This window comes from Macrosteles quadrilineatus, unplaced genomic scaffold, assembly GCF_028750875.1.
Source record: "Macrosteles quadrilineatus isolate MER2022 unplaced genomic scaffold, UCM_ALF_1.0 Scaffold_1__1_contigs__length_201487025, whole genome shotgun sequence".
Classification (NCBI taxonomy): Eukaryota; Metazoa; Arthropoda; class Insecta; order Hemiptera; family Cicadellidae; genus Macrosteles; species Macrosteles quadrilineatus.
Window position 1 is genome coordinate 169,380,244 of NW_026542594.1, and position 27,731 is coordinate 169,407,974.

The window sequence follows — 27,731 nt, forward strand, 5'->3', positions numbered from 1 at the left end:
GCTTGCATATAAGTCCTAAAATAATAATTATTATTGTTGATTCGTGCAGCAGTGTGCTTCAGGTACGTTGAATCTAAATAACCAATCACTCAAATGAAAGCTGGTATTTCACTGAAGGTTCTTAGTCCAATACTTAAGATAATATCATTAGAACGGGTGAAACTCATCTTTAATTAAAGTAAGAATTTGAAAAAAAAATTTATGTTTTTTTTTCGGTCGAGTAACACAGTAGATAAATGAATGATCATGCTTGATGGCAAATCTGTGTGTGCAATGTGCATACCTTTTAATTTAAGACAAAAATTATTAATATCCAAGTTAAAATCTAATTTAAATTTATATAGCAGCAACAAAAGTTTTATTTCTCCAAAAAGTTCCACCCCCCAGAGCCTTCCGCTCTGGAGTGACTGCTCCGCTCACTCCACGATCGCTAAGCCACTGTCACAGCAATTGCAATCCAAGCAAATCTCCAGTTAGTTAATGTTTTTCGAATAAAGTTTTTACGAGGTTCACAAACAACATTACCTCAATAAGAATATATATTTTGTTTATAACCTAGGTTTCAGCCTGTGTCACAACCAAATTTAGGTCTTTCCACTTAATAACAACTCCATATAATACAAGTTTGTTGTAGTTTTGTTATACATACATCATCATTACGTTAATAACCTATTTTAAGGTGAATATAAATGCAATGTGAATATAGAACGGAGTCAGATAATCTTTGTGGCTTTTTTCTAACTAAAGGCAACGGTTCTTTTACCCAGTGTCATTTATTTAGCCCCAATGATCAGGGACAGCTTGTTCCAGTTTCAAACCATCAAAAAGATAACAACTTTTCTCAGGATCGCACCGGCACTTTTGGAATGCTAAGGGATAACTATAACCCAGCCAGTTAGTTGTGTTTACTGTTAATTGATAGTACTAATTGATTTAATTTAAATGGATAAATAAAACATCCAGTCAGACTGGGCTAACATATTTATTTACAAAAAATAATACCAAACATGTTAACCAACAAAAGAAAACGGCCGGATGTAATAATCAAATACACATTAAATACACTCGCCCAATCTTAAGATACACCCATATACATATTTTAGAGAACCAATTATGATCTTGGTGCCTGAACATCTTTATAATACAATTTATTGTTTTTACATATGAATATAATTAATTCAGTAGTACGTGATTTTGTAGCGATGCAATTGATTCATAAGGCCAATGGGCACTCTTCAGTAAATATATACATACTTTGAATAAAAAACAAAAAGTTATAGATCGTGCTGGTTATAGTGGCGAGCAGGATGTGCTTGACCACAAGAACTATTTCCTCACAACCGTCACATGTGTTATTTTGTAGTAATTTCAACAATTAATTGGATTATTGTTGTCTCTCTTAGTTGTGGAACTTTCCTCGTCCCTTCCTATACACCATCTCAAACAACATGATCTATACCTCTATTTAATTTATATTCAAGTAGCATATATTTGAGTGTGACGAAAACAAAAGTTTTTGTGATATATTTATTTACTAAAGAATTAAGAGATTTAAGGAAAAATAATTTTTATATTATAATTTTAACTCTTGTTTAAGATTGTTTCAAACAATCCCCTTTAAGCATCGCTAATAAATTTAACTTGTTCGTCATGGTTAAAATTGTATGATTTGTGCTACTTAAAATATGTTCATCAATCCTCATTGAACACTAGCTGGCTCAAGCCAGGCAAACTGATCACAATAATTAACTAAGCTGCATAACAAATTGAAGTCAAAATAAACAAGTTTAAATCAACTATAAATTTATATATTCTGAAAATGTACATCATGTGCTAGTTACGAGGGAAGAGGGAGGAGGCGGGGGTTGCGACCAGGACTCGAGAAGTGCAGTTGCTCCTGGTATCAGATCTGGAACAAAGATAAGAACAAATTGGTAACAAACTGTAATTAACTGTTTCTTAATTCTTTAAACCTGTTGGTATGATAGGTCGCAGTATATCTTATGATATTATAAATCTGAAAGTTTATGAGTTTGTGTGTGTGTGTGTGTGTGTTGCTCAATCACGCATAAACTACTGGACGGATTGGGCTGAAATTTGGCATGATGATAGCTCACATTCCCGATTAACATTAAAGCATATTCTTATCTCAAAAATCCTTTCGGGCTCCGCCCCAGTGGCTCTGTAGTTCCCCATGTTAACCTTATGATTTTTCATATTTAAAAGGAATTAATGAATCTTAACAGCTGTTTCAATTAAACAAGTTGGTTCTGTTCTATGATGGTCAATAGCATAAAAGTTACAATGATTACCAACAGGGTGCAGCACTATTATTTTTTAAATTTATGACAACAGCTAATTTTCAACCAAAAGGTGAGTGAGCGTAGCGAACGAACTTCAACCTGGAGGCGAGTTAGCGTAGCGAACGAGCTAACCTGAAGGCAAGTGAGCGCAGCGAACAAGCTCCAACCTAAAGGTGAGTGAGCGTAGCGAACAAACTTCAACCAGGACGTGAATGAGCCATGCGAATACTTATGAAGTTAAACGGGGCAAAGCCCGCGGGTACAGCTAGTTTCAACTATATACAAAAGTTTTAATTTAGCCAGAGGTTACAGTGCTGGCATGAAATCCGGAGGTTGCTGGTTCCATCTAAAGCGGAACCAGTTCCGGACCTAGATGACATTTGTCGTAGGGCTATTAATGATTCCGTCTATCAAAATGTCAATGTTAGATGACCAGGGCATTGCCGTTGCCTTACAAAGACTTTCAAAAAAGCCCAATACTGTCGGAAAACACTGTGATAACTTATGCAACTTTACAATAATCTTATAATAGTCAACCTTTTCTAAACAATTCATGGCCTCTGTTATATTAAAATGAACCAACACCAACCGTTTGAATTTGGAATAAATTGAAATTTGTTATATAAACATTCAGTCAGGGGTGCTCACCCCCCCCCCCACCCATAAACTCTATATCGCAGAATACTTCCAAAATTTGTTGTTCAACTCATGCCCAGAAAGTTTAGTGGTATCCCCCAGATAGAATACGGGTCCTCCCAAAAGTATTATTTGATTAGGCTGCAAATTTTTTTTTTTTTAGCTTTAAAATGAAACTTTTATTGCACTTTTGTACACTTTTTGACTGGGTGTTTTAATCGTGTAAAACATATCACAATTAAAACAATATCAGCTATCTGGCACATACTTGTACCCTAGCTTAACAATAACTCTTCTGTTGTAAGTGTAAGCAATGAGTAATTATTATCAATTTTAATTCATTCATTTTTACCGTAACAGTTATGTGACATAATTAATGAATTTGGAATGGTAAATAAGCTTGTAGCTGTTTTAACCCTTGTTTCTTGCTACTCTGACTGTTTAATTCTCACTTGTTTTGTAACCGGTCCCATTTCAAGACAAGGTTTCAATCGTTTCTCTAACAAAACATAATTTTAACGCCACAAAAAAAAAGAATTTGAAAAACTTTAGTAGTTCAACTTACATTATCGACAGGATCGCCCTCCCCTTCGTCGCTGATCTCGTCTCCGAACTCGATGTCTTCATCAAAGCCGTCCTCCACGAATGTGACAGTGTCGTTGATACGCACTGTAACAAAGAAAGATTTCAGAACTGGCACTAAATAAACCAGCTTACATAAAAATATATCTCACCTTACATTTTGTTCCTTGTTTTTACTTCTTTGCCAAGTAACAATTTCCGAACAGATTACTATTAAACATGTATAGTTTACGTGCAATCTACTCAAATCATCTTTCTGAAATTCATACACATGGGGAAAATTATAACATTGTTAAGCCTCCATACGAAACATTAATAGGCTATAGTAAAAAAATGTAACGTTGGATTTTAGTTAAGTATATAGGCCTCCTGCAGGCCTATATACTTCTACCGTCTATCCTACTAACTGAAAAAAAAAACAGAACTCAATTTACTTTAAAACTACGGTAACACAAAATAATGTCCACAGCAATAAAAGACTCATTATAAATAGAAAAATTACAGACTCACTGGAAAACGAAATAAAGTTTCAAACAAAACCAACCTGTCTCTGGGAACTCTCCGTATGTTTTGAGATTCCTTGCCTCGTCTGGTGTATATTTCAGAATAACATCAGCTTTGGCATCTTGGTAGTCTCTTAAACCAATGAGGATGATATCTCCTTGGTTTATCCATACCTTTAAACAAAATAATAGTTTAGTAAAATAGTTTAATTCATTTTGCACAAAGCTTTAACTATAATTACATCAATGACTGCAAAGAAATGACTTGAGCCAGTAAAAAATTCCCTAGAAAAAACATTTCATAAAAAGCACTTATAGCCTAATGTGTATCCGTATCCTACTGTAAAAATTGGTTCTCCCTTAAGTTATAAATAATTTACAAACTTGAATTTGCTTTCAAAACTGTTTAAGAACAGCAACGCCAAGTGCATACACCGGTAGAACAATCGAGGCAATATCCACGATGATTTCCCATGATCGCAGCAAAATTTCTGATCACCTCCAGCAATCATGGGAACATCCGTAATCATATACAGCGATATACATGTCATCTTAATAATTTCCCACGGTCATAATAATAAGGTAACTGTGATGATCTACAATTGTGACAACATCCATGATCATCTGCAGGGATCATGGCAACATCCGTATTGATTTCCTGCAGTCGTGGACACATCTGTGATGATTTTGCCGTCATTTGGGGCAAAATTTGTCATAATCTCCAGCTATCATAATAACACTTGTAGGCCCTATTCATTTCCTGTGATCATACCCAGTACCATGTCTACACAGCTTTAATCAAGAATCAAGAATATTTATTGTCATTAAAACACAAAAAACAGTGTATTGACAATCGTCACAACTTAGATCTAACATGAAATATACAATGTCAAGTGAAATGCATATACAAATATACATACATAGTTATATAATAAGAGAATAAACAAAATTGTTTAATACATAATCAAAATCTTAACACTAGACCTCAAAATTTTTTTGCATTGAATAACATGAGTGGAACTGAAATTTAGATAGATTGATCGAAAGATTTAATTGTACATTTCCCAGCATATCTCAAAAAAGTCTTCAATTGTATAGAGTCGCTCATTAATGAGTACATTTTTTATTTTATTTTTGAATTTAGTTTCTGGCAGTGACTTTATATTTTTTGGTAAAGAATTATAGAGCTTGGTTGACAAATACAACCAGTTTTTCTGTGAAGCAGCATACTTAAATTGTTGAACTCTTAAATTGCATTTGTTTCTTGTATTATAGGAATGAAAATCAGCATTAATACTAAATGAGTCTAAATTTGAGGGACATAGCACAGAGAGTGTAATACATAAAGAGAGTAGAGAGTTAAGACACGTAAATTTACAAATAAGGATTTACAAGACTTTCTATAAGGGACATTACAAACTAACCTAATTGCTCTTTTTTGCAAAATAAAAAGTTTTTTGCAATATGAACTAGCTCCCCATAAAACAATACCATATGTTAAAATACTATGGATTTGTGCATAATAAACATTTAACAATACATAGTTATCAACACAGTGCCTTAACCTTCTAAGCATATATAAACCCTTGGACAATCTCTTAGCAATAAAATCTACATGGAAGCTCCAGGACAGTTTAGAATCCAACCAAATACCTAAAAACTTTAAAACATTGTTTTCTGAAGTATTACCAACATTTTTATTGTAGCTAAAATACAAGTCATAAATTTTCTCCGTATTAAGAGATAGATAGTTAGCAGCACACCAGTCCTGGAGAGTCAAAAGACTAGAATCAAGTTTGTCTACTATACCTTGCTTTGAGTTATCAACAATTTTTAAACCAAGGTCATCTGCAAATAAAAAGCCATCGATGCCTATTCTCTCAACACTAATCGGTAGATCATTAATATAGATATTAAACAAGATTGGTCCAAGTATAGAGCCTTGTGGCACACCATACTCTACCAGTCTGCCCCTTGAAAAAGTTCCATCCTTAAATACAAACTGAGTCCGGTTCGTTAAATAAGACATTATGAGATTTACCGAATTAAGGTCAAATCTATAAAAAAGCAATTTTTTTCCAAAATATCATGTTGAACTGTGTCAAACGCTTTTGACATATCAAAAGATCTGAAATTTACTCTATTTGATTTTTCCAAGTCGCTAACAACATTTTCAACCAACTTTATGACAGCATTTGATGTACTTCTGTGTGGCCTGAAGCCATACTGATTGTCAGTGAATATGCTATATTTTTCAAAATGTTTTGAAATTTGTTTATGTAACAGAGATTCAAAAAATAATAATAACTTAGATGATATACTGTAACGTGAATTATGATTGCATCAGCTTAAATGATACTTTCTTATGATCTCTGTGACACCCACGAGCTTCATGATTCACTTTTATTTTCACTAATGTCCGCCAATTGATCGTTTTCCGTTTTTATGTGTAATTTAATTTTATGTATGTACGGTACCTGATTCAAACTGTAAGACTTGTAATGGGGAATATCAAGATCTTATATGAGGACTGACGATGGTGATTTAATCACCCGAAAGGCATGTCCTGTAAAGGATAATTGATACGATTGGCGGTCATCAGGTAATTTATGCTAAACCTTTTGAGGCTAAATCAAGATCACTTTGAGCAACCTTCAATTCATTACTTTACAATACAATGTGAAAAGAAACAAAACAGTGATATTTAAAAGATTTTACTGCAGGTTAACACAACTAACAGTTTTTGGTCCTAACATATGATAACTTAATTGTTTCAATCGTCGTAGATTATGGACCCGGAGTTCTATGGTTATGGACCATAGAATATTGAAAATCTAAATAAGTTAGGAATTTTTAAGGTTCAAAACCTTATTTCACGGGTTTTAAGTTTAAAAGCTTATTTCACGCTTCAGTGGGTATCCTAGACGTTTTTGAATACAAAACTGGAATTTTTTTTAAGAGGTTGGCGACCTCTTTTAACCTTGCATTTGCCCGTCCACATAGACTACAGATCTGTGCGTGGAACGTATTCAGCAAAGCAAGGGGTGAGCCAGTACAGTACAAAGGTGAACTGTAGGCCTACTGATAAATTTTAGTGGCAGTGACCAGCATCCAAACCCACGACATCGCTGCCTTGGACCCGAAGTCCGTGACACTACCAACTGAGCCACCGACTCACGAAATCAATTTCAATTTTCAATTTTAAAACCAAACTAAAAAAATATATTATAAAACTTTCAATAAGTAAGCTCTTTTTTAAAAACTTCTCATTACCTTCTTCCGGAGCTTTCCTCGGATGTGACATAATCGCTTGATTCCATCAAAACACATGGCTTCAAGGCGTCCATTTCCAAGCATTTTTGTAACTTGAGCGTATTCTGTAAAACACACTTAAGATATGAGGATCCACCACACATTTTGGATGAATTATATTTTATCAAAACAGGTTTGTCTAGTCTATTTTTGGTAGATAATACGAGGTTTTCATTAATTGAAAGGGATTTAACAACATTTTAAATAGGTAGGTCTACAATGTTTAAAACCGGCACAGGTGTCGAAGCATCTGGGTATATAGAAACCTTGCTACTTGTCTGATCTAGGATTTAAATTAATCAAAAACAAGTTTACCTTGCTCAAAGTAGCAGAATATCAAACGTTTTAACCGCTGGTTATTTAGGATTTTAATTAGGGATGGTCAAGTCTCGAAATTTCGGGAAATTTTAAATCTCGTTACACGAGACAAGATTTCTTTTTGGCCGAGATTTTTATCGAGACGAGAATTAAAAATTTTTTTTTTTTTAAATTAAAAACGCCTGCAGAAAGTCAATGCAATACCCGCAATACAGGAGCGTGTTGTAGTTGCGTTTCCTTTGCGAAGGCGTTCTTATTTAATTAATTCTTTAAATGTAAATATTACTTTAATAACATTTGAGAAGTTTTGTTAAGTATAAGCAGTGTGAGGAATGTTTTATTACTATAAAAGTCAAAACAAGTAACTATTTTATAAAAATTAATATTGCTTTTATTTTATGATTTATTTTATTTTAGGATAAGTTGAACTCTATCCTAAATGATATCACTATGATTCCTAATCGTAGGCATTTTTAATAAGTTAGGCGTGATTAATAAAAAAAATGTTATGCTGATGTTTTTTAATAAAAGATTGTAAATATTCTTGCCTATTATCATTATTTTTGTATTTAAACAGTCTTCTAACAATGTTACAAAATCAGGTAAAAATTTTGAACGTGCATTTCCCGTTGTGTATGAGAAGGGAAATCCCGTCTCGATCTCGTCTCGAAATTTTATGAGAAATAAAAAATCTCGTCTCGAACTAAAAATCCAATTTCGTCCATCCCTAATTTTAATTTTGGGCTTTGAAATAAATATAAGTTAAAAATTTACAGCGTCTTATGAGATTAGTTGGTTGAGATCTGCTCATTTAATACAAGAGAGAGGTTGATCTATTACAATAACATGGGACAAAGAAAGCCTATGGAGAAAAAGCCCTAATGTATTTTATTCAACCCACAAAAGACACTTTTAGGTGGTATAAGGGCATTAATTTTTTGCTAATTTTAAGTAGGTAGCCTAAACCTAATTAATTTTAGAAAAAAATATTTATAAAGCTGAACTTTATCAACTAAAATGTAAAAACACCTTGGGAAAATAAGAAATGTTTACAGGCAATGGGGTAAGGCTGATCATGTAAAGGGGGTGTAGTCAGTCTAGTTGGTTAGGCCTAACCACCATAAAAAGTTAATACAGTAGAACCTCTTTAATGCGAACCCCCGTAATCCGAACGTCCACTAATCCGAACCCCTCATTGCTGTACTCTATACACAGTAGCCTACAGCAGTTCTTTATTGTATACTGTATTTAATGTACAGTACTGTTTATTCACCATGTTTACTACTGTATTAAATAAACACTATTTTAATTTATAAAACATTTTTTTTACTTTTCCCAAAATAATTTAGATCAATTTTAGCCATGTTTTAGCTATTTTTATGTAAAAACAACAATTTGTTCTGTAATCCGAACTATTCACTAGTCCGAACTACCTCTGGTCCCAATTAGTTCGGATTAAAGAGGTTCTACTGTAGTTGGTTATAAGCATGATATTTACTGAGAAAAAAATATTGTTTATCATAGAGAATAGATTAAATTCAGTTAGCCTAACTATAATAAGAAAACATACCTTGTCCATCCTCTTTGAAAACCAACTCACGCTTCTCTGTTTCATTTTCATTCTTACCCCTTCTGCGGTTTTTACCTCCCTTTCCTAAAACAGAAAGACTATGGTAAAAAACTTAAACCAGGCTTAAAATTTTGAATGAAAATACAAAAATGTAATGGCAAAGAGTGTACAACTTACGGTTTGTTAATATTTTACTCTATTCTACACACATTGTGGCTTCTTCTGGTCCTTCTGCTCTTAATGTGGTAATTTACATTGATTAATCTACAAATTTTTTAAATAAAAAAAAAATGCAAATGTAAATAATACAGTTGTGTTATTATTTAGGGCTAAGCTTAATTACTACTGTTTAACCAAGCTTAGCATGATGGCAGGAGGTTGTCAGATGCTCATAACGGACGGTTGATAAGTTACTGGTTTCTGTAATCCACAAAATCGTAAGAAAATGTTTGGGCCTGGTCTAAGTAAATGAGCTGGCGTTTTTGCCAAATAAACATCATGTATCATCAAGGTTGTGTATGCCTACACAAGTTACTTTAAGGGCTACAGGTTTAGAAAATAACTGAATAATGAATTTGAATATAGATTAACCTAAAGTTTTTAGAAAATAATTGCTAAGGTTGACTAAGTAGGCCTAAAGCGGGGTTTACACTATCCGTTCCAGTTCTTTGTCCCGAAAACCCTGTCAATGTTCTCCCACCTGGCCAACAGGGACAGAGAGTTCTATTTAGACGACCCGTTCTCTGCGCCCTATCTGAGTTCAGTGTGTTGCTTTCCTTCATTGAAGAATGTCATAAATTAATTCAAAAGTTGTTTTTTTTTTTACATTTTCTAAGTGCAATGTAAACTTAATGGCTCCATATTTAACAAAGCGGCAAGTTGTTAGAGTAGTATTTAACGGCATTGGTAGCGTGCAAGAAAGGAGGAAAACGAGGATATGGATGAAACAGAAAGGAACTTACTTCCGAAGACCTATACTGAGACATACAAGACTTCTGGACATATTGGATGCTGAAGACCTTCGAAATTTCTCGCATATGATATGACACCCGCGATTTTCACAATATGATGACCTCAAATAAAAAAATACCTCCGCCGCAGCAAACCTTCTGACTGAGCGAATTTCCCTTAGTCTGAATTGGTTTTCAATTAAATATATAAATAATGTTAGTTTTAACGAGTACACTAGGTTTGCTGCTACATGGAAACTAATGAAGTGTGTTTTAGTAAAATATTAATAGCTTTGTATAAAATAAATAAACTTGCCAAGTTTGATTAAAATATATCCATAAACAAGCAAACTAAAACATTTTACAATATAAAATAATAGGTACCCATAAGAATAATATGGGAATTTAGGATTTAAAATTTTTTGAATTTTTTCCATTAGGCTACCAATTACCCGAACAAAAACACTGATTTATGCTAAATTATTTGTTTTCAAGTCCTTTCTAAAGGTCTAGAGAGACATTCAGGAAATTTTGCGTTTTTAGGGTCAAAAATTAAAAAAACATTTTTTACCCTATAAAACCACTTCCCATTGTCCAATCATGCTGGTTTGCGAACTCATCCAAGTTTATCCCACCTTAAACCTTTAAAATAAATTATACATTAAAATCGGACAAAAATTACTCAAGTTATCGCGTTCACTGACGTGTAGGCCTATATTTATATAGGCTATATACCGTACTTCTGTACGGTACCGTACAGTACATTATACATACATTACTGTACCTTTGTAAGTAGGCCTATATAACTTTCTTATAGAACAATTTTGAACGATTAGTGTCTTTGGCCTCTGGGGACATCAAAATGAAAAAGTAAATCGGTCCCGGACCTAGGTCTTAACATGCCTACAGTAATTAATAGCTAACTTACCTACTTCCCTATAGGGAAATTCGCTAAAATAGTAGGCCTACAGTTAAGCTTGAAGCAGTGAAGACTTTCGGATTTCACGTCCAGTTCCTAGAGGAAGGTCACTATCCCCACGTTTCCTCCCTAAATCGGATGGAAATCTCTCCTGACCTCCCGAATCTGGTCACCGGCCAAAACGTGACCAGGAGCACTAATTTACATGATCGGATTTCAGGGCCGACATCGATCGGGCTCGATTTAAGGTCCCGAGATCGGGTCATATTAAACTGGGCTTAACTTGGACCTCACTTTTGTGCACTTCTGACAGGCCCAAAGTAGGCTAGGACAACTTATGAAAATTGCTGTATTGTGAAATAAGTTCTTTAAAAGAGATAATTTGCTATTTCTTGGCACTTCTCATTCAAGGTGGGTTGTCTAGGCTAGGCCTATGTGGATTAGAATTAGTTAGATTGTTTGATGAACCTACCAAGTTAACTTAACTTAACTAACATCTATCAAGAAACTGACTTAGATGGTAACAATTTCAATTGGAGCTAAAAGATTGGCGCCAACTAATAACTTATTAATAACTGTCCAGACAGCCTTGAAAATTTGAAGTTGAAGGTGTAGGTAGATGGTTTAACAGAGTTCATTAATTGTAGAGAAGATAGCATGGTTTTTGGTCTTTCTAAGTATGTATTTTTGCATCGTTTACACTGTAAGTTATGTAAAAAAAACAATAAGTTAACCTTTAAGACTTTTAACTTCATTTCAGTAAATATTTACCAAGATTTAATAAACAAATAAGTTAAAAGGAAATTAACTGGCTGCACTTTACTTTAGGTCCTACACTCATTCGATTGAAAATATCGATCGATACTTATCGATTAATCAATTGTTTCATTCGATATATCGTTTGGTTAGTTAGGTAAGGTTGGTAACCTAACCTAACTAACCAAACGATATGTCGAATGAAACAATCGAATAATCGATATTTTCATTCGAATGAGTGTAGGACCTAAAGTAAAGTGCAGCCAATTAACTCTAGTAAAGTTTACCTAAGTAAGTTTCTATTTTTGGCCCTGGTTCACTTTTTAAATTTCATTTTAACCTTATCAAATAGACTACCTACACTCAGAAAGTTACACCTTCACATAAGTTTGACAATAAGTTAAGTTAGGCTTAGGTAACTTATTCATCTAAGACAGAATGGTAATATTTTGTTCATGGTTCAAAAAGAATATATGAACTTGACAGAAGACCTCGGTAATGAAAATGGAGGTTGTGAAATTTTCCTTTATTTGAAAAGCCTAGAGGGTGAGTTCATGGTGACAGGTCTTACTTCATAATTGCGTTGCTTTTAACACTGAATGTTAAACAAAATTATGTATTGAACCAGAAATCGATGAATATTTAACATTGGGCAGTTTGTGTTGCATATCCTAGACTAATTGATCGGGAAATCGATGTTACAACAGAAAATGATGGATAAGAAAATACAGAAAGTTCAGTTTGTCAAGTCCACAACTGGAGTCTAATTACTTTGTATCAGGGCAAAGATGATAAAATGTAATGTAAAAATAAGTATGTAGAATCTTACCCTTGTTCTTCGGCATTCCAAATAAGCTTTATTGGACTTGTGGTTACTTAAAATATGCAACAAATCACCTGAAGTAAACAACTATCTCGTCAACAGCATTACGCCAAACTCCATAAAGGAAGTAAAAGTTGGATGGATGGATGGAGTGGGGAAGGGTGGGAGTGGAGTGGAGTTGAGCAGACAGATAGATCACCACGCAAGTCAAAAAGAATGGTTAATTTGGAAAAATAAATATCAATAATAATTTTGGCTTTTTAGTTTTTACCACAAAAGAGCTAAACAACTTCAAATTTTTTTGTATCAAAATGTTTGATTATGTTTAGGGATTAGACCAAATTATAAGATATGACAAGAAATTTAAAAATTAATTTAGTAATGATTGGTTATAAAATAAACTCTAAACACATTTCTATGATTTCATAATTTTTCCAGATGTATTTTACTACCATTCTATATTTATTTACATATTTCTGAATAAAATTCATTTTGTTGATCATAGCACAACAACTGGCTGCTTAGCTGACGGATGGCATTGTAATTATGAGCATTGATTAAGCACTATTACATTTTTATTTACCTATTTGTGCCTGAACAATGTTAATCACTCTATGCGCATTTTGCAGCTAAGTGCGGCATCTTCATGGAGCTTTTCCTCTTACACTAATTTCTTACACAATATACACATATTTACAATATATATCTTATTGTTCACTTCGCGGCCGCGGTTGCCCTGCGACTGCAACACGAGCAGCAGGGTACATATTCGTTACGGTCGGCACTGTTACCCTTGACCACAGACAATAGACCACCAGAATAATTGTCTATTCTCTTTGCCTTAACCCAGTACGAGTCAGTCCCATCATCAGTGCCACCGACGACCGTAACGTATTAGCGAATTTACCTATAGGGAAGTAGCTATTACCGACATTACCGTAGGTCTCATTGTAAGACTTGAGCCCGGGACCGATTTACTTTTGATAAAATTTTGTTTGAAAGGTGTAAGGTGGAATAAACTTGAATGAGTTCGTAAACCAGCATGATCGAACCACGGGGACGGGGTTTTCGTAATTCATCTGACCTTGCAATTCCTAATCACTCAACGTCATTCTTCCAAAAGAATATTCAATACAATGCCTTCAAGCTTTTTAATAACCTCCCTCCTTCCCTAAAGACCGAACAGGATAGAAATATAACCAGAAAAGGCTAAAGAATTGTTTGCTGGATAATGCTTCTGCAGCGTTTGAGTTTCTTTGCCCTAGAACTGGTAGTGTAAATACAGTAGCATGGTTGGCAGTTTTAATTTAGATAAGAGATTTTTTTAGTTAATTGAAATACTTAATTATGTTTTGACGAAGCTATAATGCATTTTTTGTTTTGCTAAATAAACGACTTTATGACTTAAGCTTATGAGTGAGCTCAAATTTATGGGGCACAGATTGTTATAACTACTAATAGACTATATTACAGCCTTAACATTTCAGAGTACTTTATAAATTAACAGCAGATCATAGAATTTGTAATTAGTTTTTGAATTGTTATTGTTCATCTTTGTCATAATATTAGTTTGATCTTATTTACCATTTATTATTTAGAATGAGCTATAACACTTAACCATGGCTAAAACATACTCCCATAGTGAGTGTGCTTGTGTTATTTAGTCTATGACTTAACGTGATTATAGTACATTTTCGATATTTGTATTTTTGATTTATAACACTTCGGAAATTTACTTTAGTGGACCTTGGGTTGGGATCTTGTATCTCCATGGTTTCCATGGTCGCGCGAAACTTCATCTTGATTGTTTATTTATATTATATCAACAAAGATTATATTCGTATTGTCAATAATTCTAGTGTCGTCTTATGATTAAGTTATTGTCTTTTTAGCTAACATATAGTTTTAATAAAAATACACCGCGAGTTCTAATCAATGCTACTTTTTCACCTAAATTCTTGAACTACCAATATATCTAAAATTAAGAACAGTTGTGAATATTGTAATAGGTTAACTTGTTCCCCTGACCCCTATACACCTAGATTAGGACCATTGACTACCTAAAGGTAGGTTTATAGTAATGCTAGGACTTAAGCATTAGTTACTTTCAATGACCAATCAACTAAATACAGTTCAGTTATATAAAGGGTATTCAATCTACCTACTTACCACAACTCTTCTATTAGCAAGAGGTTATATTAAGTACATGCAGGTTGGTAACAACTTATTTTATTTATTTATTAATTTTTGGTAGCTTATTAATACATCTAGTTAATGTTGTCTAGATCTACTAGTTAATATAATAGCATTCTATTCATACATAAGCTGCAAGAACATCTTCAATTAGTACCTTACTTAACACAACATGGCCTTGTTAGTTAAGAAAGATGATAGGCTAACTCAAATGAGATAGCAGAGAACATAAAGAATCAGGTTTTTAATAATGAAGTACAGGTAGTCCTTATTATCCAGGTTACATTTCTTATTTTCTCTGACTTATTTGATTAGGCCTAATTATTATCTGGGAAACCAAGTGGTTATGCCGACAAATCTGTAGGTTGCCAGTTTGATTCAAAGTGTGATTGTTTCCATATACATGTTTTAAAGGCAATAAAAGTTTGTCATTTGTCATTTGTCATACCTAACTTTGTATGCCATTTGCCATTATTTGGGCTAGTATAAACTAATGTTGCTATCTAAAAAAAAGTTCAACGTTAGAGAGGAACAAGACTAGGGTTGGATTATTCCCTTACAAAAAATTCCCCTGTTGTCAAAGTAAAACCTGAAATTATGTGTTCTTACGTTATGTCATATAAAGTTGTACATTATTATACCTAACAACAGCTTATCTTCATCCAAACTTTGGTTAATCATTGATAAGTTGACACTAAAACTTATCTTACACTAGCACCAGGCCTGCTAAAATATATATATAACTTAGTCTAACTTAACTTATGTCTTATGTAACTTATGTTATAACTTCATTTAAAAATGGTATTAGGCATATCACATTTTAAGATTTTCAATTTTAAAACATTTTAAACATTACAAACATTTTATAAATATCTTCTTGATCAGCATCGTATAAGTTATTAATTTACATGAAAAACAAAAAATATGTTTAATAACACTTGTAATAATATATTTACACTTGAACTGTTGACTCACAAGACGTTAAATAGGTAGGCTACATATAAAAAATGGTGAGTGGTGATCAATTTTGATTGGACACTCCAATCTTCATCAGACCCAATAGGCGAACATTCAATGTTTTATTTTTTGTTTTTCACAAAACATTTTATGTAGGCTAGTTAAATTTTTTCAAATTTATTATTGTTTTCTGAAAAAATTCATAATGCTTAATTAAATATTTTGTGAATATAGTGTGTTTAAAATGGTTGGCGGCGATGAAGAAGCTGTTGAAGAGCCGCAGGTAGACCTCCTGGATCAGCAAGAGGACAACACTCTTTTGACAACTTTTCAAATCAAACCAAGCCTTGATGAAAAGTGAGTATTGATGATGTCTACGGATCAATGATCAAATAAAAGATTTTCCAAATGTGGCCAACAGTAGCTGCCCTAATCTTTGAAGAAGTTAAGGTAACAATGTTCTCCATCTAGCATTGCAACAATATTTTACGAGGGACTTTTTCTTACTTTATGGAACCAGGCCTAAAGATTTTTTATTTTAGGCCCCTTGTTCATTTTCTTTTTAAAATGTTTTAACTCTTCAGCATTTTGTAAGTTAGCCTACATTATATATAGATTTTATTGCTTACAAATATTTAGACAAGAACCAATGAGCGGCAATTAAATTACTCTGGAACACTATGGCAAATTAAGTCCCCTCAGAGTCTAATTGAATAGTGTGCAGAGCAAAAATCTGATTTGGACGTATTAGTTGCTTCATAATTATTCCAACTTTGGGTGAATGTTATTAGAGCTGTTTATAAAAGCTTTGACTAACTTATTAATACAAACTCAGTATCCAATAGCCTATTCAATGATAAAATGCCTTCTAAGCAAATATATATTTTATAACTGTCCATTTTTGTCTGTATTTTTAACGCATAGGGATCATGGTTGAATATAATAGTAGCAAGTATATTATTTGGCCTGAGATGCTTGAGGAAACAGTTTTAGTTGGGTACGCAGATGATGTTACGGCTTTAATAGCTGCACATTGCGTTGAGCTGGCCAAGCTGAAACTGAACCGAGCCATTCGCACCATCAACGCATGGATAGCAGACAACGGTCTCTCACTCGCTCTGAGCAAAACCAACATAAAGATTCTGACCAAAACGAGGATTGACACCATTGTGCCGTTGAGGATGGAGGACTTTGAAGTCCGAACTGTTTGTACTGCCAAGTACCTTGGGTTCATGGTGGACAGTAAGCTTAGCTGGCTAAGGTGGTTTAATGGCCAATGTCCGCGGTCCAGTTGCAGAACTCTGTTGATGTCTACAGTCCAGTCCTGTACTCCTGTACGATGCGGAAGTGTGGGTAAGCACACGTTCAATAAGGAGGTATACAGAATGTGGCTTGCCAGATAGCAGCGTCCGCGTACAGAACAGTGTCTAAACCCAGCCATCCTGTTGGCCTTTGGAGTCATCCCCGTCAAACTTTTGGCGGTTAAGAGAAATGCAATTCATCAGTGGTGTGGAGAAAACCAGGCAAGAAGAGGTTAGTGCACCCGCACCTACCAGCTCTGGCAGGAGAGCTGGGAACAGGAGACAAGGTTCAGCAAGTCCAACCTTCGGTTGATAGGCGGTACGGAGAGGTGGATTATTACCTCACCCTCACAGGACATGGATTATTCCGGTCATACCTGTTACAGATTAGCAAAGCTGTGTCACTTGATTGCATACTGCCCGGGCACTGATGACGTGGAACACACTTTTTCCGCTGTCCGTGTCAGGAACGCCCCTGTTGAAGAAGGCTCAACGCAATGTAGGGCTGTTGTCAGTGAACATGGTCCTCCCAATGATGATGGAGGATGAGGACAATTAAACATGTGTGTCCCATCATAGACAAAAAGAATGAAATATAGACCGTCAGCTGTGCTGCGGTTACCATAGGTTCTGGCGCACACCGCTTGGAGCACCACGGTAGTTACGGCGTACGCGCTACGTAAACTACAGCGGTGTGCGCCGGAACCTATGGTAACCATGGCAACCGCAGCACGGCTGACAGTCTATATTTCATTCTTTTTGTCTATGGTCACATTATTCCAGGTTATTCACTGCGCTAAGAAGCTTGACCTTGACCGAGATGCGTTTTTGGTCATAAAAGAATTCAATGCCAGAAACGGTGTGAGCCCTGGAGCTAGGTCACATGTTGGCCTGATTTGAGGAATTTGACAATCCCAGGCCTGTGTCCAAAATAGTAAATTAGTGAGTAGTTTGATTCATTCTGGAGTCTCACACTACAGACTGGCCATCTGTGTGCGTAATAGTATTTTCCTCTGTTTTTATTTCAGATTCAAGCCTCAACAGGCAAGAGAAATAATCTATTCTGTCCTGCAAGAGAATCTAGGAGACAAATCATACCCTGAAGATGAAAACGAGAAAAAGGAACTTGTGAAAAGCCTTGCTATAAAAATCAAACAAAAATGTAGAGGTTAGAACTTTGTTTAGTCATTACTCATTAAATTATACAGGGTTAATCCTGTAAGATGGCCACAGCCTATTGATTTCAGACAAACTTTTGGTTCAACAATGATGATGAAAAGAATTTCACCCTTTCTAGATCAACCCAAATATTAACTTAAAGATATTTACTTTTAATTGAAATAAGAATGCAGGGTGTGGTACAAATCCATAGGTTCACTAGTTCAAGTCCTCACAATTGTCAAATACAAACATGTGTCTTATGATGTATCATTTGGAAACTCTTTTCAATACAAACATTTTAGTGGAGTCTGAATCTGACTATTTCATTCGTCTTTAAAAGCACTGCTCTTTATATGAAAAATGTTTTATTAATTTAAGTACAATGTACTTTTGCAATCTATATAATTAATACGCTACATGAAACTTTGTCGGTTGAACTCCTCCGCCATTTCTTAACCGATTTTATCCATTGGCGTCTCATTGGAAAGAGCGTGTCGCGTAGATTTGCAAACTGGCCTTACATTTTTTTTTAAGTCCCTTGGGCTCTGCCCCAGTGGCATTGAAAGTTCTCATGTTATCCTTATGAAGAACATAATTGTTTACATTTTGATCAGCTGTATAATTTAATTGCTGTTATTTATTTCTCAATTCAATGAAACGCATTGAGTAGGCCTACATTTATTTACTATTTGAGTTTGTGTAAATATAACCCCCAAGACGGATCGTGTTAGTATGGTTATACAGTATCTTAAATTTGTGTATTTATCGTTGTTTTGTGACGCTATGGCGGATCGTGTTAGCATGATTGTAACTTAAATTTGTGCATTTAGCGTTGTTTTGTGTACCGGTAGCTATAATTTGTTTATTTGTTGTTTTTTTTTTCTTTTAAATGCCTCCAACGCGACAACAACGAAACATAGACAGGAGGCGTAGTCGTGATAACGACCGCAGCTACAGAACAGTGGCGCGTAATAGGCTTAACTCATCACAGTCCCAGCACCTGACCCTGGACAATCTAAACTATTAGGTTACAAATGCGCCCTACAATACCCCAAAACGACTTTTCGTTCTCAATTGGCCCTCTATCAAATGACCTGTGTTGCCTGTACAGCGAGGCATTTTGAGAAGGAGAAAACCGGCCGGAATGCTTTAACCCTCCAAGTGTCCATAGTTTAGGCCTTAATGTCCACCTATTTTTGGCGCATTTGCAAGGTTTTATTAAAACGGATCTGAGAAGCTTAAAACAATGTTAATTCTAATGTTCTATATACCATTTTGTTTGGAAAATCATGGGCTTCAATATTATATATAAAACATAAGGAACATTTTTTCAAAAAAAAAATTTTTAGATAAAAAAAATATAATTTCGAAAATTTTCAAAAAAAAAATAAGTTCGCGCTCAATGAAATTGTATAAATTATAGGCCTATAAATATTTGAAAATAGCCACTTTGTTCTAAATTTTATGAGGATTACAAATATATAATAATATAAGGAAGTAGATTTGCAAATAAATAAGTTATGGGCAAAAAACTGATTTCAGTACATAGCGTTTAGCTAAGAATGCATAGCCTAACCATAGCTAGGAATCTGGCTGATAATTTACATCAATATCACTACCTACTTCTTCAGGATCATCAACCAGCACTTCAAAACCACTTAAATCTTCTTATAATGCACCACGTATATCACTACTTTTGATTTTTAACACTAAAACAATGATAAACGTAATAAAACACATCAGTCATCGGTCCGGGGGAACCTAGCTGTTTACAAATACACGCACGTCAGCTGTCTGCTACAATATTTTCGGAACTAAAATGAATAGCGCTTAGAGACAGACCTCTGGAGAAAGCTTAGAATATTACGGAAAGAACGATACCTAACTCGATCCAGTTCAATCCGATTCAGTCAGTCATAGAGCCTTCGCCGTAAACGATGTCTGCGTGTCGAAAAATCGACAAGTAACACTACACAAAGTGTGCTGCTTGTCGAATTTTCGTCAAGTAACACTGGGAGGGTTAAGGTTTATCAATAACGAAGACAAACATGGTCTGAGTTACTGAGTTACACACCGGTAATCTTTGAGTTGACTCTTTTAAACTCATTGTAAATATGACTGTTATTCGTTTTGAAATAACTCCTGTAATACTTTCCAATTGCTCGAATTCGAGCAACATGTACACTAGTATATATTATTATTATAAAAACCAAAATTTAAATTAACCGGAATATTTAAGATAATAGTTACATTGCCAAAACTGAAAAATAGCAGAAAATTATGTATCATTTTAAAGTTATTTTGATTCCAAGCATGTTTTTCTCTTTTAGTTATCAATCAAAAATATATTTCAACCATTACATACAAAATGCATGTTAATTGTTTGCAGTGCCGTATCTCTTTGGACCTTGTGACACAAAATGTAGAACAAGAAATAATTAACACGAGTTATTTGGGTAAAACAGGTTTTTAGTTGATTGTTAGAAAACTAAAAGATATATGGCTAAAGTTTAAATTTGAAAGCTGCTTATAAATCCCAATACCTACATTTTTTTCATGATATGTAGCTTGACATGTAATGGTATTTGAAGTTTCTGAGTTTTGGTTTATGTAACATATTTTTAAAAAAATACTCCCGCCGCAGCAAACCAGCCGTCTAAGCAAATTTCCATTGGCTGAATTGATTTTCAATTACAGTAGACTCCCTCATCCGGACACCTTTTAACTGGACTACACTCGACGGAAATGACATCTCTTTAATCGGACAATTTTTATCAGCACATTCGTTTAACCGGACTAGATCGGCAGGCAGTGGACGGTACTGAAACAACTGTTCTCGGGGGAAAGATTTGAGACCAGTGATCACATGTCTAAATACAATGCTCTCCTAAATTTAAGTTGAATATCGCCGTAAACGGTCCGTTTTAACGAGTTTCGGGGACCTCAGCTTAACCGGAAAACCCGTTATCCATACTGGCCGAGGCCAGTAACCATATAGACCGAGGTCCGGATATGAGGGAGTCTACTGTAAGTCTATTTAAATAACATTCGCTTTAACGAGTACCTAGGTTTGCTGCTACAGGGAAACTAATAAAGTGTGGTTTTTAGTAAAATATTAATACAGTAGCCTAGTATAAAAAAAAAAAATTTGTCAAGTTTGATCAAAATATATCCATAAACAAGCAAACTACAAAATTTGTACAATATCCTCCATAAGAATAACAAGGGAATTTTTAGTCGGCCGATCGCGGACGTAATCACAGTAGACGATCACCACTGACCGCCATCGTGGGATACGATCACCGAAGTGGCGGAGACGGCAAGTTACGCTCACGGTTGTTTTCGTGGTCGCGGGAGACAATTACCAATGTAAAACTGTTGGTTGTGCTTCTCCCGATATCCGACATTTTGGCTGTTCTGACCATGGCCCGGTTCCGTCATGGTCGGGTACCGGTATGAGGGATTCTATTGTACTTCTTGACTAAATTCTTGTGTAAAAAATTACTTTGCTTGTGAATCACAAAACTAAAACTCTACTAAATAGATTCTGTCATCATACTAGACACCTAATCATATTGTGTAGGCCCAAAAATTGAATTTTAATGTATCAACTGACCATGACTGTGGCTAACAAATCATTTATGATTTCAATTTGGGCCAATAAAATGGAGAAGAGGAGAGATTCTAGAGCAGAGAGTATGAGAAAAAAAAACAACAATCTCTGATATTTAGACGATCCTAAGAATTACATAATTTACACTGATATTATAGTTGGGAAAGTTAGTCAAAATTTCTAACTAGTTAGAAGTTAGAAGTTAGTCCCATGAAAAGTAACTGATAGAAGTTACTAGTTAGTTGGTTTAAAAAGTAACTGATAGAAGTTATTAGTTAGTTGAAAAACTAACTGATAGAAAATAAAGTTAGTTTTCGACATTCGTAGAAGATAGCTGTTTGTTGGACAGGACAGTTGTTTTAAAGGATTTAATATGTAATGAAATAATGACACATCTTTGGTTACTAATTGTGTTTTAATTAAATACTAGAATGATTTTAGCACAGGCTCGGTAATATCAGTACAGTCATTTTTTCGTTTGCGACCCTTTTTTTCAATTTTTTCATTGAAATCCAAAATCTTAGAAGGATGTGTGGCCTAAAAAACAATTTGAATAGTTAACACTAAGTAATAGTACAGTACACTATGTTTTCATAGCAATGATAATTATACCCTAAAATGGAAGCCAAATATTGTTAATCGCAGCATAAAATAATTGATGAAATCTGACTTGTTAGTCAATTTAAACAAATCTTGAAAAATCCCACAATTGCAAGTATTGCAACATGTTATTAATAAATACTTTTGCTACAAAAATTACTATCGAGGAAATAAATATGTGTACTCGAGTTTGAGCCAAAATATCTCTGAGATGAATTACCCGATTTTGTTGAAACAAAATTAAATATAAGGTTCATTAATAACATATATGTGCATTTACAAAATTGTATTCACAGTAGTTTTTATGTTGCCGTTAATTTTTAAAACGTATGCTTACATCGTTAATAAGACACTGAAAATTTCGTTCAAAATACCATAGTGTTTGCCGTGACACAAGTAATAACACCAATATGACAGATTTTAGATTTATAATGCGAACAAAGGTGGATTTTAAACAGATTTACATTTGTAAACAAAAATTTCTCCCGTGACTGGCAGCGGGCCGGGTCGCCTGATATTTGTACCATATTTCCCAGCCGGGCGGGAGCGCGTGCGCCACTGCGACGTTGCCGATGTGCGTGTATATTTATAGTTAACTTACTGTTTTATGATGTAACAAAAAATTACTAACAAAATATTCACTAGAACCATGAAACAAATACGTCACAATAAGTTAACTTCAAATATACACGATGATATTTTGAACGTAATTTTCAGTGCCTTATTAACGATGTTAGCATACGTTTTAAAAATTAACAGTAGTATAAAAACTACTGTGAATACATTTTTTTAATGCATGGAAATGTTAACAATGAACCTACCAATAACCCATAAAAATTTCAGAAAGATTGGCTCAGTGGTTTGTTTAAAAATACATTTTTAACTTCAGTGTTAGTGCAAAGTTACTTAAAACCCGGTACTTTTTAGGATCTTTCAACTAACTATATACATTTTTCTGGTGAACGGAAATTTTTTAATTGACACCACGTAAAATTTATTTAAACCAGCTTATACTTAACTTTTGTTTCAACAAAATCGGATCAATAATCTCTGAGAGATTTAGGCTCAAACTCGAGGGCACATATTTATTTCCCCGACAAAGGTGATACAAATCTTGTCATCACTCTGTATTCAATAGTTCAAAAACAAATAGTGATCATCTCACCTTTCCTGACATAAACATTACTTTCGATACACAAACATAAGTTACAGCTGAAGTTCCCGGTTAGGTTAAACTCAAAACACAGTTTGTTGACGTTCAATTAGTTGAATGTTACTGTAAAATTAATTGTACAGCCGTATTGTGTTTAACTTAGAAACAATTAATGTATTACGAAATATCAGATACTTTTTAAAGGCTGATGAAGTAGTTTTCCCAGTGTGATAAAAGTATAGTTAACTCCTAGTTTTGAAAGTGACCTATTTGTGGCGAGATAGTGTTTATAAGAGCATGGGAAAAGCATTGAGAAAAACACTATAACTGTACTTAAAAATATAAATTATATTCATTAAAAAAATTTATAATCCCTTAAAGTTAACAACGAGACCATCATACTTTTTCTCCACTTACATACCTTAATATGCGCTCTCAAATTCGAAGCACTTGTGACTGATGCTTTAATTATTTTTGTTTTGGGTAAACACAATAAACATTTCAACGCTAGTCGAACGTTTTCATTTTTTTCAACTTGTTGGAATATTGTTCAAAGAAAAAACAACAGAAACAAAGAATTGTTGGAATATGTCACTTAAGTTTGGCCACTTAATATCACACTCGCCCGCCATTGGAAACCAATATTATTAATCTACTGTACTTAATCAACACTGTTCACCTTAATAACTATTGTATAACAAATTTTTTACTATCACTAAAATATGTATACCGACAAGACAACCAAAAACACTTGGGCGAAAACAAATGAACTAACACCTGTCACGGTCAACGGTCAGATAAGATAATGAACTTCGACTGAAGTGAAGACATTGTTTTGACACTTGAGATTACATATCAATCGCCAAACAAACACCCCCCTTCCCACCCTTCGGTGCTTGGGGTGTTGTTATTGGCTGCCATTGTCCCGCCCCCTGGGTCCGCTGCATACCAAAGCGACTGGACTTTGACTTTCTCTTTTCCCACCCCCCACGTTGTTTGTCACAAGGGCGCTGACCTCTCACGTACGCTCGCAACCCTCACTGAACACGTCAAATAAATAACCCGTAGGCTATTGGAAACACTTTCGCCTGACCAAAAACTTAACGATTTAAAACCAGCGAATATATTATCTATTCGCTGGCTATAAAACTAACTGAGTAGAAGTTATTTCGAGCTCTTTTTAAAAAGTATCGACTAAAATAGAAGTTAGCCGAAAAAACGAACGAATAGCGCTATTCGTTAATATTTCTATTCGTTTTTCCCAAGTATGCTGATATAGAATATTGATATTAACACATCTTCTTTCTCTTTGTAGAAATATCATTGCCTATACACAGAATAGACTTCGCAAGTAATGGAAAAATCCGAAGCAAAAAAGAAGGCGGTACAATCTGTTGAGATGGTCTTCCAATCAATGACAATATTCTGTGGCAAGTGATAAAACGATCAGCTGTTTACTATGATACAGGGTGACTGCCGGGAACCGGACGTTTTTTAAATGAATAGTACAACCTTATTTTATATAGTAAAACTATTTAATTGTTGAATATATATTGGTGAAAACATACCATTTTAAAAAAACATATGTTTTATGGAACCTTTTATCCTAGTTTGGATTTATTTCTTAAAGATGATATCATGCATGTGATGGCCGTTAACCTGGATACAGGTTTCCAACCTCTGTAGAAAATCATTACAGCACTCTCATCAACATGTCTTGTCCAATCAAATTCACCTCTTCGGTGATTGCATCTTTTAGCTGCAATAATGTTCGTGGTTTGTGAACATAGACACAAGCTTTCAAATACCCCCATAAGAAATAGTCACAGGGCGACAAATCTGGTGACCTCGGCAGCCACGGCACGTCACCAAAACGTGAAATCAACTTGCCAGGGAACATCTTCTTCACAACTCGCATCGATGCAGCGGCAGTATGCGCTGTGGCCCCATCTTGTTGGAAGTAAACATTTTTCACGTTTATTCCTCGCCTCCAAAGTTGTGGCTTGAGATATGTTTCCAACATGTGAACATAGCGTGCAGAATTCACTGTCACTGTGACTCCATTTTCCTAAAAAAAGTACAGACCAATTATCCCAAAGTGGCCTACAGCACACCAAAACGTTACTTTTGGAGAGTGGAGTGGTTTTTCATGAAAGTTACATGGATTTTCAGGAGCCCAATATCGTAAGTTTTGTTTGTTCACTGAACCGTTTAAGTGGAAGTGAGCTTCGTCGCTCATTAACATCATTACATCAGGATTATCAGTAAACAACACCTGCATACATACTGCGAAATCTTCTCTTTGTCCATAGTCCCTCTCTTTCAGTTGCTGTACCACCTGTATTTTGTAGGGATGAAATTTCAAATCTGATTTTAAAATTATTCTGACGGAATCACGCTTCATGCGTAGCTCTTGTGCGTGTCTTCGTGCAGAGCGACCCCGGCTCCTCATCAAAGCAATTCTCACTGTGGCGATGTTGTCTGGTGTTCTCACTGTTCTTGCTGGACCGGGTGGCTTTTTCTTTGATACTTTTCCTGTTGTTCTGAACTTGTGCACGCATCTTAGCAATGTATTCCGGCTTGGAACCGTGTCATTTCGCGCAATATTAAAGTGGCGTCGGAAGATACGCTGTGTTTTGATAACGGATTCGCCATATTTAATAAATGTGTCATATGCAAAAACACGATGCTGAACTGACCACTGATCCATCGTGACTAAAATGGTAAAGCTCACTCAAAACAATGACTTAACCTCAATCTTCCTAGCACGTGTAGCAACAATGTAACAGCTGTTGCAAATTTGTCCGGTTCCCGGCAGTCACCCTGTACTGCATTTGATTTTAATTAATATTTAACCATATACACTTTAGTACCCTCTGGTGAGATGGTCCTGAACTTCATACTATTTTCTTGGCTTCAAATTTTAACATTACAAGAGAAGTCTATTCTATGATAGTCAATGGCAATATCCACCGTTTGTTCCAGAGATGGACTATGTCAAGTACAAGTTTGTGGTGAATGTTGTGATGGGTGACCAGAGAGGAGCAGGCATCAGTAGTGCGTCACGTTGCTTCTGGGATGCCGATGCAGATGTTTGCGCCTCCAACACCTTTTTGAACGTAAGGGAACGATGTTATCACAAACAGTAGAACAGTAAAGGAATATTTTACTTTAACTCCTAAATCATTCATTTCAACTCCTAATTCTATAACATTTCTGATCACATTTAATCTTTTCAGGGAAATTTTTTCTGCATGGCAGCTGTATTTGCAGTTTACTTCTATTGAACTCTGCTCCAACTGAGAACGCCTCTGCACTGATCACATTTCCTCTTGTAAATAAAAATTTATGGTATAAGCAAAATTAGTATTTGACAATTTTTTCCTTAACAAACTTTAAAAAATGTCTGGCAAATATTTGTCATTGGTGGTTTATCTGTATATTAAGCTTTGACTTAATAGTCAATGATATTAGTTAAAAAACAAGTTGGAAATAATTGAGAATTCGTCAAGTCAGTTTAAGTATTATACCTGTATCTAGTTAATCTAGTGGTAGTTTTACAGTGTAAGTAAATCTTCAATAGTAGTTGAAGACTAAGCAATCCAGTGATATAACGTAATTCACATTTTTTAATATTACTTAAATTGTACCGTGCCATGTTAGGCCTACTTTAGTGAACACGACAGTGCAGCCTTCTCAAAGCAATTCAAACATAATTGATTTATTTGGATACTGAAGTAGACACTTTGTTAAGGTTGATGGGTAAAATAACAGTTGCTTTATAGCACCATAAAGCATTCCATTAGTTTTTAACTTGGTAAAAAGTGTGTACACAACAGAAATTTGTTTAAGTGGCTCACATCAACTATGTAAATTTTGATAAAAAATCTGGCGACAAATTTAAAATGAGGATGGAAAGTCTAGTGGTAACAATAATTTAGTCAAAGATACAACCTTGTATTTTGATGAATACATGTTTTACTGATTGATGGAATATTGGAATGTAAAATCAGGTATCATCTGGATTGTCTTATTTATAGAATTTGAATCAAAACTATTAACAGAAATGTAGTATCTTGTG

General features: G+C 34.7%; 2 protein-coding genes across 4 annotated transcripts; one reads left to right on the forward strand and one right to left on the reverse strand.

Annotated features, from left to right (window-relative positions):
* Positions 1-963: 963 nt before the first annotated feature.
* Positions 964-12,864, reverse strand: LOC128989605 (eukaryotic translation initiation factor 1A, X-chromosomal-like). Its single transcript, XM_054411542.1, has 6 exons — positions 12,679-12,864; positions 9,225-9,308; positions 7,298-7,401; positions 4,066-4,198; positions 3,505-3,608; positions 964-1,909 (listed from the first exon to the last, which is right to left on the reverse strand). The coding sequence occupies exons 1-6, from the start codon at positions 12,692-12,694 to the stop codon at positions 1,904-1,906; spliced, it is 447 nt and encodes a 148-aa protein (XP_054267517.1). The 5' UTR covers positions 12,695-12,864; the 3' UTR covers positions 964-1,903.
* A 1,606-nt stretch (positions 12,865-14,470) lies between these two features.
* Positions 14,471-27,009, forward strand: LOC128983172 (dynein light chain Tctex-type protein 2B-like). Of its 3 annotated transcripts, none has more exons than XM_054402355.1 (5): positions 14,471-14,544; positions 16,057-16,179; positions 18,152-18,291; positions 26,636-26,769; positions 26,890-27,009. In XM_054402355.1, the coding sequence occupies exons 2-5, from the start codon at positions 16,067-16,069 to the stop codon at positions 26,935-26,937; spliced, it is 435 nt and encodes a 144-aa protein (XP_054258330.1). In that variant the 5' UTR covers positions 14,471-14,544; positions 16,057-16,066; the 3' UTR covers positions 26,938-27,009. The 3 variants fall into 3 exon arrangements, with proteins under 3 accessions (XP_054258330.1, XP_054258329.1, XP_054258331.1); XM_054402354.1 differs by lacking the exon at positions 14,471-14,544 and adding an exon at positions 14,556-14,738; XM_054402356.1 differs by lacking the exon at positions 14,471-14,544 and adding an exon at positions 14,837-14,884.
* The last annotated feature ends 722 nt before the right edge of the window (positions 27,010-27,731 follow it).

Excerpts from the sequence above, each read along its gene's own strand:
- LOC128989605 (XM_054411542.1), bottom strand. Across the intron at positions 7,402-9,224 it reads TTTCAAAGAGGATGGACAAG|AATACGCTCAAGTTACAAAA; the intron begins GTATGTTTTCTT and ends TGTGTTTTACAG. Across the intron at positions 4,199-7,297 it reads GAGGAAAGCTCCGGAAGAAG|GTATGGATAAACCAAGGAGA; the intron begins GTAATGAGAAGT and ends TTTTGTTTAAAG.
- LOC128983172 (XM_054402355.1), top strand. The coding sequence starts at position 16,067 with ATGGTTGGCGGCGATGAAGAAGCTGTTGAAGAGCCGCAGGTAGACCTC. Across the intron at positions 18,292-26,635 it reads AATCAAACAAAAATGTAGAG|AGATGGACTATGTCAAGTAC; the intron begins GTTAGAACTTTG and ends CGTTTGTTCCAG. Across the intron at positions 26,770-26,889 it reads CCTCCAACACCTTTTTGAAC|GGAAATTTTTTCTGCATGGC; the intron begins GTAAGGGAACGA and ends TAATCTTTTCAG.